Source organism: Oculina patagonica, chromosome 7, assembly GCF_052425735.1.
Source record: "Oculina patagonica isolate OP01 chromosome 7, crgOcupat, whole genome shotgun sequence".
Taxonomy (NCBI): Eukaryota; Metazoa; Cnidaria; class Anthozoa; order Scleractinia; family Oculinidae; genus Oculina; species Oculina patagonica.
Window position 1 is genome coordinate 10,756,735 of NC_135764.1, and position 19,605 is coordinate 10,776,339.

Sequence of the window (19,605 nt, forward strand, 5' to 3'; positions counted from 1 at the left end):
ATTAAGAAATGTAAAGTAGCTAAAAGGCCTCACTCTCCTACTTCTGGGGATTTTCGGCTCGTTTGGGGGGTTTCACTGCAATTTGTTTAAGAAACCGCAGCCTTACGAAAAGAGTTCTCGAGCGCGACCGTTGTAAACATTTTCAAATTTTCTTTATCATTCTTTTAAGCCAACACATGCGTATTATTTTTCTTCAGACAGCAAACTACCTTGCGTAAGCCTAGATCACCTGTCTGCACTGTGGCTTTTAACACTAACTGGCATTAATTTCTCCGTTGCGTGGAACGCTCTTTAATATGATATTTTTAGATTTATATACGATCAAAAGGACACTAATTGAAAAGGTAGTAATTAACTATGTTGCTTGTCTTTTGAAAGAGATTCAAAAACTTCTGCTTAACATTGCTGTTATAGTTGTTGTTCTGGTCAATAGATTCACTTGAAACTAAAAGCATTGAAAGTTTCTATTGGTTTTCAAATGACTTGATGTTTGCCTATTTTTGAGTCGATACAGTCATTCTGGTAGTACTGGTTGTTATTTCAAGCGAATTTCCTGATTCACCTCACTTCTCATTTCAATTATTTTACGAACGTTTTTATGAAGTACTTAACTACACTTTGGATTTTGTGTGCTCTTGTTTAATCACTGCCAGTAGCATGCGTATGGATCTATATTTTAAAGCATATAAAATAGTCAGGCGTTATACTGTCACGACCCCTTTTGAGAAAACTTGAGATAGGAGAAAACACTTGTCTTCTTTAATATCTTAAATACCCTTTAAGTTTTTTTAAGTTTTTTTTTTTCAGCTCTGTCTTTTTTTTTTTTTTTTTTTATATAAATAAACAACTATATATTTTTTTTTTTTAAAAAAACTCTCTCTAGGGAAATCGATTTTTGTTGCGTGGTCTAAAATGTAATTGGAGTTTTTAATCTTCGATGAACTTTCATCCAGTGTTAAATGCGCCCCTGTCTGATAACCCTCCTTTTAAATCAAATGGGAAGATAAGCCCCTTATCACTTCACTCTTGACCTAGTAAGACACCCTGATTTCAGACTTTGAAAATAAGTGAGGCTAGCGCTATTTAAGGGTGCCCAATGGGTCGTTTCGTGTAGTATCTGTTAGAAAGGCCTTAAATCAAATTAGTCAAAAATTCGGATTAAAGTGGGGTTTAAGTTTTTTTTCACCTAGAACTTTCTAAATATGAGAAAATTAACACCCGTTTTCGGAGAGATAAAATTTGTCGTTCTGGGCCAGCAAAAGGGCCAGGCTAGGAATTTCCGAAAGGCAATAGCAACTCTAATTTTAGATCTAGATTTTGTTCCCAAAACAATTCTTCCCTTTTAATATCAAGTTTAAGTTCGGAATTCTAACAGATCAATATATTTGTGTTGGTTTACATAAATAACCCTAAAATGTGAGGAAACAGTCAATCGACATTCAAACTCTTTTGCTTAATTTTAAAAGGGCTACGTCACGGGGATTTCGCAGATTTTTGGTCTAAACTGTATTTAATTTTATGGTAGACAAATTCATCCATGAAAAAATTTATCTTTGAACATCTAAAGGGAAATATAGCCGTAATTTTCAGGATAGAAATCAAGCTAAGGCTATAAATATCAATTTTTTGGAAACGCGCGGAAACAACTTGAAAAGTTAAGCCTAAATTTTTCAAGTTGCAATCCATCTCCATCCACAGCCAAAGACACTTGCTATCATTTTCAGTGCTCTAATATAGCAATTTTTAATAAAAATGGACCATTATTTTTAGGTTCATGGTTTCGCTACGACACAAATATGAATTTGACTGTTAAAAAAATCTGGCAAAACCCGCAACAAAGCCCCTTTAAGTTTGGTGCCTCTGGCCATATATTCCAGACCATTATCCTCTTTATCAGGATGAAAGCGGTATCATAAATAACTGGCTAAATTACAAAACATCTGCTTCTTGAACTTCAATGTCTTAATTATTTTCACTACTTTCTTTGTTTACTAAAATATAACATATAATTGAGAGATCCCAGAGCGCCAGACAATTTGAAATCACTGGCAATGAATCGACAGCCCATATTTGGAAGTAAACCAGGATTAAGATTCGATAACCACCTGGTCTTTAAACTGTTAAAAGACTTAGTCTGTAGAATTTTCTAGAACATGTGCTGCCGCATTTACATGTAGGCTTCTCGTCATGTGACATACATCACACATCGATGCACCCTCGAGTGGACGAAGAACGCAAGGACAACACAGACAACAACATTGTGATGTTCCCACACAAAAAACGGAAACATTTTTGCCAAAATAAAGACAAAAAGTAGTCTGGGGCCACCAGTCTACCCGAATATTTCCCCTGTGCCGCGGGACATATCAAACTGACTGGATTTGAAGGGACAAGCCCAGGTTCATCAAACTGTGGTTTCCTCTTCTGGGCCTCTTGTGGAAATAAAGTCCGCGGGGGAGGACAAGTCATCTTGTGTTTACCAACCTATATAACTATTTTGAAATATTTTCTATTTCGAATTGCCGTCAGCAGACTAGGAAACATCTAGAAATCCACTTATCATCTCTCAACGAAGACATCAAATTCAAAACCATACCCGTAGGGCTCGTAGGTCAATCGTGGATTCCCAGTCTCAGTGGCCCAAGTCCCATTTTCCCAGTGAAAAAATCGGCAAATCCCAGTTTCCATCTTACTCATTCAAGCCCCTCTACATGCTGACTTGTAATCAAGCTTGAAGATTATAAAGCATTATGTATTTTATTCAGTAAAATAGTAAATTATAAATTAGTTGTATATTAGTAAAAACAGCTATTTGGAGTCACTGACATCCGATTTGACCACAAGCGTGGTAACCCAAACAGTAAAAACTTCAACTGAGACTGCCGGATTATTGATTATTGATTCATAAACAGCGGCGCCAATACAATGGCTTTGGCCGCACCAGGCACTATAATTTTAGAGAGTTAGCTAGGCCTATTTTCCTGAAAGCCGGATAAAAATTCTAAATAAATTAACTCAGTTGAAGTTTTGTTATGATAACTTAGCTTGGTTGAATTTTTATGAGCAGCCGCTTCGTCATCAGACGAGACTGAAAAGACGTTACGAGTTCAACAGGTAAATGCCCGACTTAGTTGAGCCACGCGTCCACTGTGTTCCAAATGGTTGAGTTTTTTCGCCCAAACGTTTTTTGGCGTGGTGTACGTCAGCAAACTTTGATCGCCAAGTGTACCCGTGCAGAACATTAGAAATACTTTGACCCTAACTTTGCCCTAACGTACTGGAAACTTTTTCCAGTACTGCCAAACACTTTTACTTCGATTGGTCAATAGAAGCACTATATTTAACAGCTGGTGTAGCCGTGATAATGGTTACAAGTGATTGCCCAATCATTGGTTAATAATCTATGATCATTTTCTAGACATTGCAGGCGAAAGGTTTTCAGATCCACCCTACATTAAGATTTTACAAAAACATATATCGTTGCTGTGGTAGCCTGTTATGTCACGAAAATTACCATAACTTGTTCACAACTGATTGGGCATTTATTTGATACCATTTTTGTAGTATCAGCTATAAATTGTAGTTTTGGTCAATCAAAGAACAAGTGATTTGTCAAATATAAAGACAAGAAAGAAAGCAATTGTTGACGCAACAAATATACAGTCAACAAGGAAGAAAACTCAAGGGAAACATTTTTCCCCCTTAACCCTTAACATGCTAAGCGCGGATTATTCCGGGATTTGGAGGAATGGCCATTCTGCCACTTATGACGTCACCAATTTACACGTCAGCAGATTTTTGTGATTTGCATCTTATAGAGCTAGGATAGATCTTTCCACAGGACTATCCATCTTCAATATTGACTGCATTCCGACAGAGCTAATCGAAAACAACACGATCATTTTTTGGTGTAAAATTGGTGCTAAAACAGGCCAAAATACCCGTACTTGATCATGATCTCCTTTCCAGGGTTTTCCATTGATTTAGATCAAAACTTTTCAGGCCAGTAGAAGGGGTGCACAGAGTAAAAGATAGAGAGAATAAGAAAGCAGAGAAAAACGAAAAGGAAAGGAGCAAGCTTTTATTAATTTTTTATATTTATGTATTTACTATATTGTTTCTTTTTTCTTTATTCTTTTTGATCTTTATTCTTTTTTTATATACAAATTTCTTTTTTAATAAGTATTTTTTGGTGGGAGAAGAAAGCGCTATATAAATAAAGTATTATTATTATTATTATTATTATTATTAAGGAAAAAAATCGGAAAAGTCCAAATTGTGGCTTATGCGCATGCGCCAAAGTAAAATATTGTACATTTTTACATGGAAATTTCATCAAAATCTTCCTGCATTGTCAGAAAGTGCATTTTTAGCGAATTTAGAGAACTTTTGGACCGTGGAGCCAAGAAAATCGATTAACGGTTAAAAAAAACGCGTTTTTAGGAATAATTTCAGCATATTAAGGGTTCAGTCTCTATAGTCGAACTGTTTATTCTTTTTACCATTATACTGACTGCCATATATCTCTGTTTTAAGTATTCAGAATTTGTTGGTATATTAAGACATCCCCTAGCTGAAGATTTCTTTCTTCACGTTCTTGGTACCACTGATAATTGTCTTAGTAACCATGGTAACTTTAATGCTATTGTAAAGAAATATTAAAAAGTTGATCAGTCAGCGGAACTTGAAAAATTATTTGCCTTGAGTGACTTTTTAACCCGGGGGGTACTTGGGTAAATTTTTGTTAGGTATGTGCCGTGGGCCTCTCAGAACCCCTACCCCATTATAGTCATATTCTATCGCCAATTATAGACCCCATCTTACGACCCCAACTTAGTCACTTTCTGGGAGCTGTTTGTCAAATATTGAACAACAGCAATAAATACGGTAACATTTTTTTCAGCGAATATTTCCGTTCATAAATCACAACTTGCCAGAATTTTCGTACTCTCAAAATCCCGGAAAAGTGTGACCCCATTCTAGTCACCCTATAAAAAATGCTTGAAATGGCGACCCCATTATAGTCAGTCCAGTCGTGAAAATGCGACCCCATCCAGCGGCACATCCCCATAAGCCCATTTATAGGAAGTGCCCCCCCCCCCCCCGGGTTTTTTAAACTTCTGAGAGACTGTTAACGTCTCAGACGCGAGTTCTTTACACGCAATTTTGCCTATGATTCCGTGCACTTTTCTCGAAGAAAAAATTTACGCAATCAACAATGGCCATTCATATTTCACTTTTCCTACACAGATAAATGCAGTCCCAATGTCGATGTCGCCTTCCTGGTTGACTCTTCTGGTAGCATCTCCTCCAGAAACTACGGGAAAGTTAAAACGTTTGTGGGAAACTTGGCTGCAAACTTCAACATCGCCCCACGGGGATCCCGTGCGGCGGTCGTCCTCTACAGCACAGGCGCGTCAACCGTTATCCAGTTCGAAGACTTTACTAGTTCTGTGTCGTTTGCTAGCGCTGTGCAACGCTTGGAACATCAGCGGGGATTCACAAGAATAGATCTCGCCCTTCAACGCGCCTATTATGACTTGTTCAATAGAAGAGCTACGTCTCGATATGACGTGCCAAAACTCGCCTTCGTCCTGACTGATGGAGAGCAGACGGAAGCTCCGGGCGCAATACCTCTGGATAGAGCTGCTCGGTTTCTCAAAGATGTGGGAGTGCGACTTATTACGATAGGAATTGGAAACAATGTGAAAAGAGACGAACTGAAGGCGATTGCCAGCAGCGACAAGGATGTCATATTGGCAGACACGTTTGATGGCTTGTTAGCGCAAGTAAAGCCGCTGACCAAGGCCGCTTGTGAGGGCTTTCAATGTAAGTTCTATATAAAATACGACAGTTTTAGCTTTTGTCATGTTAATCGGAGTTACAGTGATTTTACTTTCTCTAAAGCGCTGTTGAACCTCTGAACCAACTGTAGCAAGTTCCGTTCATACCAAAATGTAGTACGAGTTGTGTTAAACTTATGCTAGCTATCACGTGATATATACTCGTTACCTTAACTTGAAAAATAGGACTGAGTACCTGTGTGTCCATCCTCGGAGACCCAGGGGCAGTTAGCAGCGCGAGGGAAACGCGAAAATGCGGGTAAAAAATAGCGCGAAACTGCGGGGAAAAAATCGGCATATAAAAGTTGGAGCAACTGAAAGGTGCCCCTGGGGAAAGAGTCTTACCAGACTAGGTCAAAAAGCTCTCTGAATACTGCCTTCTGATTCGGCAGAAAAATCTTCTGTATTCCCTTTGTATTATTCTGCCTAATCGGCGACCAGCCTGACTACAGTCCTTTTGGTGTGTTCTCATACGAAGTATGTACACAAAGCCAGTTTGCTCGCCATATCTGTCTTGCTTGTTCGCCACGAATTTGCTCGGGAAGGAAAAGTTTTCTACCAAAAGGTAAAATTAAATTTTCTTAAACTTTTATTTTTGTCTAGTGTTCAGCGTCCCACCGGCACCAAAAGGTAAGTTTTAAATTTTAAAAAGCAAACCTCAAACAAATTTTACATAGGACTGCAAAGGATTTCTACCCGAGAATTCTAAGCATTAGATTAAGTGAAATCACTAGAAATAATTATTAAAAAACATATGTTAAGAAATGTTTAGCTCTTTTCTGCGACTCACAATGTAAGCTTTAAATCGAAAAAAGCTGATAATAATTGTTTACCAAAATTCTACCCCCATTTTTCGTTTCAAAAATGTTTGGGCTAACATTCAAACGTGAATTTAAGGGCATCGAAAAAAAACACAAAGTAAATTTCGCTAGCATGACGATATAAAGCTCCAATTAGACAATACATAACAAGTCTCCAGAAAAAGGAGCTAGAAAAAGGAGCTTATAGTTTTTAAAGATTTGAGGGGTTCCTTCTTTTTTAGTTTGCTTGTTTTCTTTTTCAAAACAGGGAAATGCAGTCCCGATGTTGATGTCGCCTTCCTGGTCGACTCTTCAGGGAGTATCTCCTTTAGAAACTACAGAAAAGTAAGGACCTTCGTTGCCGACTTGGCCGCAAAATTCAACATTTCCCCAGGGGGATCCCGTGCCGCGGTGGTAGTGTACAGCACAGGAGCATCCACAGATATTCAGTTCACAGACCACAGTACTTCTGAGTCATTTGCTCGAGCTGTGCAACGCTTAAGGCATCAGCGAGGATTCACTAGAATAGATCTCGCTCTTCAAAGAGCCTTTTTTGACTTGTTCGGTAGGAGAGGAACGGCTCGGTTTCTGGTGCCAAAAATCGCCTTCGTGCTTACTGATGGAGAACAGACGGCAACCGCGGGTGCAATACCTCTGGATAGAGCATCTGGGTGGCTCAAATCTGCAGGAGTGCGGCTCATTGCGATAGGAGTTGGAAGAAACGTGAATGAACAAGAGCTTAAGACGATTGCCAGCAGCGACGACGATGTTATAATAACCGACTCGTTTGATGGTTTATTAGCGCAAGTGGATCCGCTCACCAAGGCCGCATGTGAGGGCATTGAAGGTGAGTTCGCTGTAAAATGAAAAAAGCAATGAAATCATTCCTCGGAAATAAAACCTGCACAAGATTGCAGGTTGGGAGCAGCAGCATCTTGTTAAAACGCAATAATTTTCGTCAGCTCAAAAAGCTAGGTGCACCCTTTTCTCAAAATAATTTTTCTAAAAAAAAATACACTGAGGCTGAGATAGCCAAAAACTTAAGAACATGCTAGAAACCGTTAAATGGAAAAAAATGTAGGCAATAAATTGTTACATTTCTTGTGCATTTGACAATGCATAAAGAATATTATCAAGAAAAGAGAGTGAGGCTCTAATCATCTAAACTCACTAACCAGTAACAGAGCATCCGACCGATGCGAGGAAGGTCCTGGGTTTCGTTTCCCGTCTGGGACTTAGACTTTTTCTTTGTCCCACACTCGTGCTAACAGGAAAATTGTATCTTTCTCCCCATTCGGTTATAAGCCCACCGTATATAAGCCCCCCTCTGCTGGACGACAGTACGGAACAGGGCTAAATGTTAATTTATTATGACTTTTAAACTTAAAAATGTATTTCGATCAACACTACCGTGGCTCGTGTCGAAACGTTTTTTTTTTTTTTATTCCGCATATAAGCCTCTCCATATGAAGCCCACTTATAAGACGAATTATACGAATTTGTATAAGCCCATGGCTTATAACCGGAATTTTAAGGTATGTATTTTTCAACTAACACTATTTAAAATTCTGATTCATCAGAACTTCCCACTTGTGACGCATCAGTAGATATCGCTTTCCTCGTGGACTCATCCGGCAGCATCTCAAGAACTAACTACTTAAAAGAAAAAGCCTTCATAAAAGCAGTCGCACAAAGCTTCGGGATTTCCAGCACTCAGTCTCGAGCTGCTCTCGTGTTGTTTAGCAATTCGGCGTCCGTGCAGATCCGATTCCGGGATCATACGAACATAAATACTTTTAAGCAAGCTGTGGATCGCCTTCGTCACGAGCGAGGCTTCACACGAATCGACAAAGCAATAGAAGTTGCCACCAAAGAGGTTTTTCCGTTCGCTCGCAAGGACGTGCATCAGATCGCCTTTGTCATAACAGACGGCGAGCAAACTCAAGCACCTGATGCCAAAGAACTCAAGGCGGTGTCCGAACCTTTACGAAAGGCTGGTGTCCAGGTGATAGCTTTGGGTATCGGTTCAGGTGTCAATCCTGATGAACTGAGACTGCTTGTGGAGAAGGATGAGGATGTTCTGATCGCAAAGACCTTTCAAGACTTGCTTGATAGAGTTGGTGGCTTGATCAAACCCACATGTGACTTAGCAGGTAAGATACCCTTCTACCTTCTCAGTGTTGGTGTTTATTTTTTTGCGCCTCTCACTTAGAGCTAACGCTCGCAACATCAGCTTTTCCAAATTCGCTTCAGTAGTTTATTTCACTTCATCACTTCAAGTTTTAGTTAATATTCAAAGGGAAGCTTCACACCCGTACCAATTCCCCTCGGTCCTATGAAACTGCAGAAGGTTTTTACGTACGGTGTTTAAGATGGCTGCTTTCAGCAGCATTCTTCACAGGAATTTTTTGGAAATCTTTTCAGAAGCAGCATGCTTCCCATTTGGTGATGTGGCCACTGAAATTGAAAAAAGTAGGAAGGCATTCTCAGTAAGATGGTTTGATAGTGACAGTATTTTTACCTTACTAATCTGATATGTATTATTTGGAGATTGATTTAATTCATTCAAACTGCAAAGCGGAAATATGGCAACTGATCGTTATTTTAAAAGATGTAAACCAAGCAAGGTTCCTTTCACCAACACAATTGTATTCATGACATAAAGTTTCTTCAGTTCAACGTACACGTATCGATCCCGTTTGCTTTAAAGAAAACATGTTTATTCTGTCACTTGACAATCCTCTACAAACCATTTAAACCTGTCAAGCCTGGATGGCATGAATATACATATCTAAGCGGCGAAAATTGAAAAAAACGCAGAAAACGAAGGGAAACTTAGTCTTTTCGCAAACACTCTTAGATATAGAACACGAACCAGTCACGCAACGTGAAAATTGTTATGTCACCGCACATGTTGCGTGACTGTCAAGGAAAGTCTGCGGTGATTTTAGTTCTTTTACTATTTCTAACAAACAATTACACCTTTAAAGACTCCAATCAAGCAAGGACCACTTAAACATTAAGATCTGGATCAGCAATGCACTTCAAGGGAGTAGCTAGGGCTCCTGGGGTGCCCATGACCGCCTTTTTTTGTGAGATAATTTTTTCTAAAGTAAACAATATACAAGCCTCATAATTCAGGTGGCGAAAACGCGCGAATCCGAAGAATCAACATAGTATCCATGTAAATTTTTCTTCACCAGAGCTATATACTCCATTTACATGCAGCTATTTTGCAGCTTGTCCCTCCACCACGCACACTGCAGACCCTGCTCATACGATAAAATTTCACTTTTAGTAAAACACTGTGGGTGTCGACATGACAATCTAGTAAGCCCCAATCCCCCCCCCCCCCCCCCCCCATCCTTTGAAAAATTTTAGCTAAGCCTCTGCACTTAAAAAAAAACTTTAAGAAGATGCCAGGTTGATCAAACAACCGATGTTTTCGTTTCATTGTTTTAGTTAAATAATACCTTTGACTAGCAAGAAACACTTCTGAACCATTTTCTTTGTGATTTCAGTACCGGACCCCTGCGACATTTCAGCAGATTTAGCGTTCATTTTTGGTTCCGGAGATATTGGACAAGGCAACTTCCTGCGCCAAAAGGCTGCCGTGAAAACGATTGGAAAGGGCTTTGGCATTTCACCAAAAAGAAGCCGTGCCTCCATAGTGACGTTCGGCGATTCCACGGCTTCCTTGGACGCGACGCTCGACTCGTTCTCGTCCACGAGCGACTTTGAAAAAGCCGTGACTTCTTTACCCTATGGGAGTGGACGGGGCGATCTAAGTGAAGCACTGAAACTTGCAGAGGAAAAGGTATTTCCAGAAGCAAGAAAAGATGTTGCAAAAATCGCCGTGGTCATCCTGGATGGAAAGGAGGACAAAAATGGACGATGGCGAGATTCTGTGTTGTCGTTGAGAAAAGCAGGTGTCCGCGTTTTACTTGTGGGCGTTGGTACTGAAGTTGACCGTGCATCCTTGCGGGCGCTGGTGCAGAATGATGGAGATGCCATTATTATAGATTCGTTTATTGGTTTGCTGAAACAATCGGTCGATGTCGCAAAGAGTACTTGTGACGCTGCCGGTAAGTAAAGAGTTATGTTTTAAGTTTTTTTCTTAAGCCTGCATCTGGCCAAGTGGCCAATAGCACCGGAACTTATCCCGTTTACCGTAGCGTGAAGGGACGAGGAGTATGGCTTGAAGGGATGCCAGTCCATTGAAGGGCCACCCTCAGCATTAAATTCGCCGGTACTAATTCCAACATCTGGATAGAGCGATGCACTGTGAGATTTAAATGTTATGCCAAAGGACACAACACAATAACCATGGCTATGGCTTAAGAATATCGACCTATATTACGGTTAGGGTAGCCTTACGGTACGTTAACGGACGTTTGTGGAGCTGTGACTTAAAGTAGCTTTACTGTTGTTGCATAATTATAATAATAATAATAATAATAATAATAATAATAATAATAATAATAATACATAATATTTTAAGAGGAGGCCTCTAATCACCTAGGGGTGGTTTTCAGGAGGGTCCTCTGAAATGTTAAAAAAATGATAAACCTTAAAATACATTAAAATCTAAAATACAATAAAAAGGACAAAACCTATGCGGTACGCTAACTAAAATTGAAAACTAGAACAAAAATTATGTTAAGCATGTTAAGTAAGTTGTTGGTCTTGTACTGCGTTCATGTTGTTAATAACCTCACGATTTCTTGCAGTTCCACCGCCGTGTCAATTTGCTGCCGACATCACGTTTCTGGTGGATTCCTCTGGAAATATTGGCAAGGATGACTTTTCCCGGCAGAAGACCTTTCTGGAGATAATGGCGAAAAGTTTTGGAAATATCACTCGTCCCGCCGTTGTAACCTACGGGGAGACAGCTTCAGTTGCTGCTAACTTCGATCAGTTTCCGAACATTCCTGACTTTGTAAAGGCTGTTGACAACTTAAAGAAAGACAAGGACGGCAGCGGAAGGGGGCGATTGGACGAAGCTGTCAATTTGGCTACCACAGACGTATTTTCAAAAGGACGCCTAGGGGATGCAAAGCTCGCAGTGGTTTTAACTGACGGCAGCCAAGCGACTGGACAAAATGCCTTGGAGCTCAAGCAAGCTTTCGAAGCTGCTGAAAAGGCGGGAATTCGCCTGCTTCCTCTAGGCATGAGGGTTGAGGAGTGGGATAGTTTGGTCGAACGTAAACAAGACCTGCTGCAAGTAGAGGATTTTGAAGATCTGACCTTGAATGTTCGCGAGATCGCCGCTGACATTTGTCGTGCGACAGGTAACTAAGAATATGCAAAAGTTATTAAGTTAATTGCATAAGTAATTTAGTTAATTATATAACTGATTGGCAGGAGTGATCAACATCCAATTTCTCTCTGCAACTCAATTCACTTTTAAAGTAAATACAGTCAACTCTCTCTTAACGGACACTTCTATTAGACGGACAGTTAGTGTTGTCACTGTCGTTGTCTCAGTCATTTTACTGTATCTAAACTCCCTATAAGCTGGACACCTCTCTTAGACGGACAGTTGGTGCCGGTCCCAACGGTCTCCATCTTAGACCACACCTAGGGCCTTCCCTTGATCAATTAAGAAGTAATCTGCAAGAGATCAGTTTGCGGAAAAGAAATATGACAGTTAAAAACCACCCCTAAAATAAGCGTCACGTGTGGAGTTACCAAATACTCAACAGTTTAGAGCTCCTCGCATCTGAAGAACAAGGGGTTAAACAGAACTAGTGATATTTCAACCTTGACTTTCATTTCACAGCAATCGATGGTAACTACACAAAATGGTCCAATTGGTCTGACTGCAGCGTCACGTGTGGAGGAGGGACACAAGACCGTTCAAGAACCTGCACCAATCCCCGTCCAAAAAACGGCGGGAAGAATTGCGACGAGCTGGGACCGGCAAATGAGACGCAGGAATGTAACCCAGACCCCTGTCGTGAGTACTCTTTATCTTTTTTTCACTGTTCTAAAATGATTGTTACAAACGTTTCAACAACATTGTCGAAGAGGAACAGTAAACTGTAGGAATCAGTTAAGAAATTAGTACCATTTTTTTGTAAGCAGGACCAACACCAACAAGCCTAAATTTCCTCCTCGTCATTAGTCGATGATCGTTTTTGTTTAGTTTAGTTTTGTTTGTTTGTTTGTTTTCTTGTATTAACTGATAATCAGTCAGCTAAATATCCTTGATAACACCATTTAAGAGTTTCCGACGAGACCGAAGAGCATTTATGGCTCATGATGTAGGCCAATAAAATTCGACGATACTATTATTGTAAATAATTGTTGTACATTTTTTTGTAGCAATCGATGGTAATTATACCGAGTGGTCGGAGTGGTCTGACTGTGGTGTAACATGTGGAGGAGGAGTCCAAAGTCGATCAAGAACTTGCACCAACCCACCTCCGCAGTACGGAGGAAAGAGCTGCGAAGGTCTGGGACCAGCCAATGAAAAACAAGAATGTAACACGAGTCCATGCCGTGAGTAAATATTTGCCATAGTGTTTCTGTGCCGAGAATCAACGTCAGGTCAACGGCAGAGCCACTTGTCAGTTGGCTAACTTTGCTCAGTGATTGCCTTCCGAATTCTTTGCTGTTCATGTTGTTATTGTTTTTGTGGTTCTTAGCTTGTTGTTGCTGTTTTTGTTACTGGTTCTGCGTTTTCAGGCCGTATTGATGCTGTTGCTGCCGTTCTTGTCGTTTTTGTAGTTGTTGTTTACGTTGTTGCTATTGTTGTTTTTGTAAAATACAGTTCCAAGCTTGGCAGCCGTTTAGGCCTTCAGTGAACGTTTACCCCGTATCCTGTAACAGTTTAGTTTGCCTGGTGATTAAAGGGGATAAGTCACGGTATTTTTCGTTAATTAAGAGCTCTGAACTTCAAATTGGCAGAGAAAAAGTCTTTTATTGGCAAAATCACGGCCGCATAACAAACAGGGATAATTTTTGAGCATTGTAAATGACACTTTCATACAAGTTGAGATAAACTTTTAAAAAGTCGGGCCGATATTCTTCAAGTTCATGCCCGAACGCAACCCGTTTTAATCTTCTCGAATTTTGCCCATCAATGCCGCATTTTGGCCATTCTGTGTTTCTATTGAGTTCTTCTACAGTTTTAAGTCGTTATTGTGAATTTCAGTTAATTCTATGACCAGTTGGTCAGTGCCAAAATTTCCTTAAAATGCGTTACATAGCCCCTTAAAGGTTTTTAATGAAAAAGCACGTTTAAGTCAGTATTACCCGACCACTGAATGGCAAGGTGTGCATTCTATACATAAGCTATGAAGGAAAATTTCCCCTCTGACGTCTTATGTCACTTTGTTAATTAGCAATGTTAAGCTAAGAATGACATTTGTTTAGCAATCGATGGGAACTACACCAAATGGTCCGAGTGGTCTGACTGCAGCGTCACTTGTGGAGGAGGGACACAAGACCGTTCAAGAACCTGCACCAATCCCCTTCCGAAACACGGCGGAAAGAATTGCGACGAGCTGGGACCAGCTAATGAGACGCAGGAATGTAACCCAGACCCCTGTTGTAAGTACTGTTTATCTCGTTCCACTGTTCTAAAATGACTGTTTCTAAAATTTCAACTAGATATTCGAGCACCCAACAGTATAACTGGAAGCTGGGGCTATATGTTTGAGCTCCTTGCGTCTGACGAACAAGGGGTCAAGGGGTTCAACACAACAAGTGACTTTCCTCCTCGACTTTCATTTCACAGCGATCGATGGTAACTACACCAAATGGTCCGAGTGGTCTGATTGCAGCGTCACGTGTGGAGGAGGGACACAAGACCGTTCGAGAACGTGCACCAATCCCCGTCCAGAACACGGCGGGAACAATTGCGACGATCTGGGACCAGCCAATGAGACGCAGGAATGCAACCCAGACCCCTGTCGTGAGTACTTTTTATCTCGTTTTACTGTTCTTAAATAATTGCTTCTTAAATTTCAACAAGATTTTCGAACACACAACAGTATACCTGTAAGCTGGAACTATATGTTAGAGCTTCTCGCATCTGTTAAACAAGGGGTTAAATGGGTTAAATACAGTTAGTGATTTTCCTACCATTACTTTCGTTTCACAGCAATCGATGGTAGCTACACAAAATGGTCCGATTGGTCTGACTGCAGCGTCACGTGCGGAGGAGGGAAACAAGACCGTTCGAGAACCTGCACCAATCCCAGTCCAGAACACGGCGGAAAGAATTGCGACGAGCTGGGACCAGCTAATGAGACGCAGGAATGTAACTCAGACCCTTGCCGTGAGTACATTTGATATCATTCTACTTACAAAATAGACAATAGCAAGAAAACTGGCAAAGAAGATCGTCAGTTATAGCGATATTGTTCTTATGTACAGTGAGCACCAGCCAACAAACGGGATCTATAGCTGTTATTTGAGAGGAAGGCCATTTTAAGCTGGGTTTTATAATCAGACGTAAACGTGAGAACAATAAAATTGACTTAATAGCTTGCACTTTGCATGGAAGGGACGGGTTAGTTAGAATTTGTGTTAAAGCCCTACAAAACATTAACATAAAATGCGACTAATTGACTTTAAATTTTACAGCAATCGATGGTAATTATACCGAGTGGTCTGACTGGTCTGACTGTGGTGTAACATGTGGAGGAGGAGTCCAGAGTCGATCAAGAAATTGCACCAACCCATCTCCACAGTACGGTGGAATGGACTGCGAAGGACTGGGAGCAGCCAATCAAACACAAGAATGTAACACTGATCCATGCCGTGAGTAGACACCTACATTTCTCATGTCTTTTTTTACATATGCAGTAAGGATCAACGACACGGCCACTTGTCAAGATCGGGAAAACTTTATCGATGCCTATGTTCCTGTTGTAGCTGTTGTTCGTTCGTTCGTTTATTTATAATTAATTATTCGTTGTTTTATAAGGTGATCTATGCTGACGACATTGCTTACATTTTCCCTCATAAGCATGTGACTTTGCGTAGAGAAGGCATCATACTGTATACAAAGTGACTGCAGATATTTAAAGAGCTTGTAAAACTAAATTATCGGCGAAATTTTCAACTCGTGTGCAATATTCAATGAGAGATAAGCGTTCAAACACTGCAAAATTTCTGGGTGGCAAAAGCGCTGATGAGCCCATACATTCTATGTAAGATATCGGATTTTCAAACCCGAAAAAGTATTTAATACATCGGGCACAAATTTATAACAAAAGTTAGTCGTACCATGAACTTTCAATATTCAGAATTGATTTTTTAGAAGCTCGATCAGGAAATGAAGCGCTTATGCTAATGAGACAAATATTGTAAAAAAAGGTTCTCCTATAGTTGTAGAAGTATATTCCCCACAAGCACTATACTCCAAAGACGATATTAAGCTATGATTACATTTGATTAGCAATCGATGGAAACTACACCAAATGGTCCAATTGGTCTGAATGCAGCGTCACGTGTGGAGGAGGAAAACAAGAGCGTTCGAGAACCTGCACCAATCCCAATCCAAAACACGGCGGAAAGAATTGCGACGGGCTGGGACCAGCAAATGAGACGCAGGAATGTAACACAGACCCTTGCCGTGAGTAACTTTGATATCATTTTAGTTACAAAATAGGCAATAGCAAGAAAACTGGACAAAAAAGAACGTCGATTGTAGCCGCGATATTGTTCTTATGTACAGTGAGAACAAGCCAACAAACCGTTCCATATTAAAGAGCGGTTCTGTAGCTGTTATTTGAGAGGATAACCAACCAGTTAGCTCAGTTGGTAGGTTGGCGGACTACCGTGCGGTAGTATTTAAAATCGCACATATCTTACGACGATTAAAAGACAGATGCTTCCTTAAGGAAAACACCTGCTCGCCGATAACTTATTTCCTTTCTAATCCATTGATAACGCGCTCGGATTGCTTATGTTTTTGCCAACCCTTCTGATAAATGAAAAGCAGCAGCATGTTTTCAAATGGATCTAGAGTTCATGTCAACCACCTTTGGATTTTAACCAATGACTAATACCTATAACTACGATTTTGACGGGTTAGTAGTATATGAAAATTGTGTATTGCTGACATGGATCACAAATGATAATATTTAAACCCTTGATGAACGGGCTGGGTAAAGAACAAGCTTTGCTATATCTCAGGAAAGTAGAACTGACACTAACTGCCTTGATTTTCAGTCGTACCACCACCGCCCTGTAACTCACCTGTGGATGTGGCATTTATCATCGATTCTTCGGGCAGCATTGGAAGAAAGAACTACGCGAAACAGAAGGACTTTGTCAAGGCAGTAGCGACGAGTTTAGGCATAGCATCAGACCAGAGTCAAGCAGCCATGGTTCTGTACAGCAACTCAGCTTCAGTTAAGGCTCGATTCGGCCAGTATGCGACCACGGAGGAGTTCGGGAAAGCTGTGGATGCTCTACCTTACGAGAGAGGCCTGACACGAATCGACAAAGCGCTGGATGTAGCGGCCACTGAGATCTTCCCAGAAGCCAGAGCGGGCGTGCCAAAGATTGCCCTGCTAATAACTGACGGTACCCAGACCCAAACAGAAGACGCCAAAGATTTGAGAGAGGCCTCAGAGCCCTTACGAAAGGCGGGCGTTCGTGTTTTAGCCGTGGGTATTGGCAGTGGTGTTGATGCAGATCAATTACGACTGGTAACGGAGTCTGACGAGGACGTTGTGGTGGCCAATGACTTCCAAGACCTGATACTGAAAATTGGCAACCTAACCAGCAGGGCCTGCGAACTGGCTGGTGAGTGTCGATCAAAGTATGATGTGGCTTTGTGGCCTTGCTTTTGGCTTTATCAAAACAGATCTAGCTAGAGAGGGATACTGAGATATTCTCCTTGTAAGCTAGCCCACCATATTAATTTCCGTCCACAAACTGGTGTCCAACAGTTAGGAGACGCCTAACGACGCCTTCTACGACTTGACTGAGTGGGAGGCAAGCAACAATCGCATGATTCAAAGCCGCATTTCGTTGTTGTTTCCATGTTTAATAGGTCTTTGTGGCTTTTGGGCGCCATAGCGTGTCTAGCTTCAAAACAAATGATCTTATAAAAGCTTTTCAGGGTTTGATAAAAGGGATGGGAAAAGAACGAAAAAACATAAACATGAAAGATGACTCATTCACGTTTATTTTTACAGTAATCGATGGTAATTATACCGAGTGGTCTGATTGGTCTGACTGTGGTGTTACATGTGGCGGAGGAGTCCAGTCTCGATCGAGAAATTGCACCAACCCACCTCCAAAGTACGGTGGAAAGAGCTGCGAACATTTGGGAGCAGCTAATCAAACACAAGAATGTAACACGGATCCATGTCGTGAGTAGACACCTACATTTCTCGTGATATTTGTACATGTGCAGTATGTATCTCACAGATCTACGACACGGTCACTTATCAAGATGGAACAAACTTAATGAATGTCAATGTCGTTTTTGTTGCTGTTGTTCGTTTGTTCGTTTATTTATTTCTTGTTTTACCGTTGTAATAGTATATTCCCAACAAGCAGTATTCTCTTAAGACGATATTAAGCTATGATTACATTTGTTTAGCAATCGATGGAAACTACACCAAATGGTCCAACTGGTCTGACTGCAGCGTCACGTGTGGAGGAGGGAAACAAGAGCGTTCGAGAACGTGCACTAATCCCCATCCGCAACACGGCGGAATGAATTGCGACGAGCTGGGACCGGCTAATGAGACGCAGGAATGTAACCCAGACCCTTGCCGTGAGTACATTTGATATCATTTTACTCAGACAATAACAAGAAAACTGGACAAACAAATCATAGCGATATTGTTCTGATGTACAGTGAGCACCAGCCAACAAACCGTTCCATATTAAAGGGCGGCTGAAGCTGTTATTTGAGAGGATAACGAAACTGCAGTTAGCTCAGTTGGTAGAACGCTGGACTACCGTGCAGGAGGTCTCGGGTTTGAGTCCCAGTCCGAACCAACACTCAGGGTCTTAAAATAACTGATGAGAATATGCTGGCTTTGTAATGACAGCAACTGTTTAGGTATTCTAGTCTTCTTGGATAAGGACGATAAACCGTAGGCCCCGTCTGCTGCATCAATAGTATGCACCTACGGTCAGCAGGGGACGTTAAAGAAGACACAAATTTATCGTTAAGAGTAGGGCGTGGAGTTCCCGGTGTTGTGGTCTGGTCTTTGGCCAGTTTGCTATGTACTGTAAAATGCTCGGAGATTCTAGCTGCCGATAGGCTACTCTGCAATTTCTTAACCCTCGTCACAACGTTTCCGTGTGCCATGTTTTTTTGTTGTTGTTGCTGTTTTGTTGGTTTGTTAATTGCTTGTTTGTTTTTTCAAACTTACTATTAGCTCTTCCCGACCGTCAGACCAAGAAAATTTTCTTTGAGGTTTCTTCCAATCTTGGCAATAAGAAACTAATGAAAAAATTAATTTTACCTTGCTAAATGCCCTTTATTTTATTTATACAAATAAGTTGTAAAATAATTCCCTTCTCATCACAGATTCTTTAAGCAAAGTTTCCAATAAGTACATACTAGAAAAGTGAGATTAAAAGTTTCGCGGGTATTGATACTCCTTCACCGATCACTATTCTATCTTCAATGTAAGATTTTACTGCCTGTAACTGAAGTGTATAAACTTTACAACTGTATATTTGTAACCGTTTGGTATATTGTATTGTATATAAGTGTGTGATCAACGAAAAAGACTTTTAAAATAAGTTCTTCCCGAACGTGAGCCCCGGGAATTCAATACGATAGTATTTGAAATCACACATAAATTACGACGACTTAAAGAAAGATGCTCGCTTAAGGAAACACCGGCTCTCAGATAACTTATTTCCTTTCTATTCCATGGCATTGATAACGCACTCAGATTCCCTATGTTTCTGCCAACGCTTTTGATAAATGAAAAGCAGCAGCATGTTTTCTTTAAGATTGGACCATTTGA

At 40.7% G+C, this 19,605-nt stretch overlaps 1 protein-coding gene across 1 annotated transcript in view; it reads left to right on the forward strand.

Annotated features, from left to right (window-relative positions):
• Nucleotides 1–19,605, forward strand: part of LOC144660674 (uncharacterized) — a 50,113-nt gene that overhangs the window by 5,033 nt on the left and 25,475 nt on the right. Inside the window, 16 exon segments of the mRNA XM_078521359.1 lie at nucleotides 5,251–5,829; nucleotides 6,447–6,473; nucleotides 6,912–7,490; nucleotides 8,224–8,796; nucleotides 10,165–10,728; nucleotides 11,374–11,934; nucleotides 12,426–12,602; nucleotides 12,971–13,147; nucleotides 14,024–14,200; nucleotides 14,388–14,564; nucleotides 14,754–14,930; nucleotides 15,239–15,415; nucleotides 16,056–16,232; nucleotides 16,832–17,410; nucleotides 17,806–17,982; nucleotides 18,216–18,392. Coding sequence (XP_078377485.1) covers nucleotides 5,251–5,829; nucleotides 6,447–6,473; nucleotides 6,912–7,490; nucleotides 8,224–8,796; nucleotides 10,165–10,728; nucleotides 11,374–11,934; nucleotides 12,426–12,602; nucleotides 12,971–13,147; nucleotides 14,024–14,200; nucleotides 14,388–14,564; nucleotides 14,754–14,930; nucleotides 15,239–15,415; nucleotides 16,056–16,232; nucleotides 16,832–17,410; nucleotides 17,806–17,982; nucleotides 18,216–18,392 — 5,055 coding nt within the window.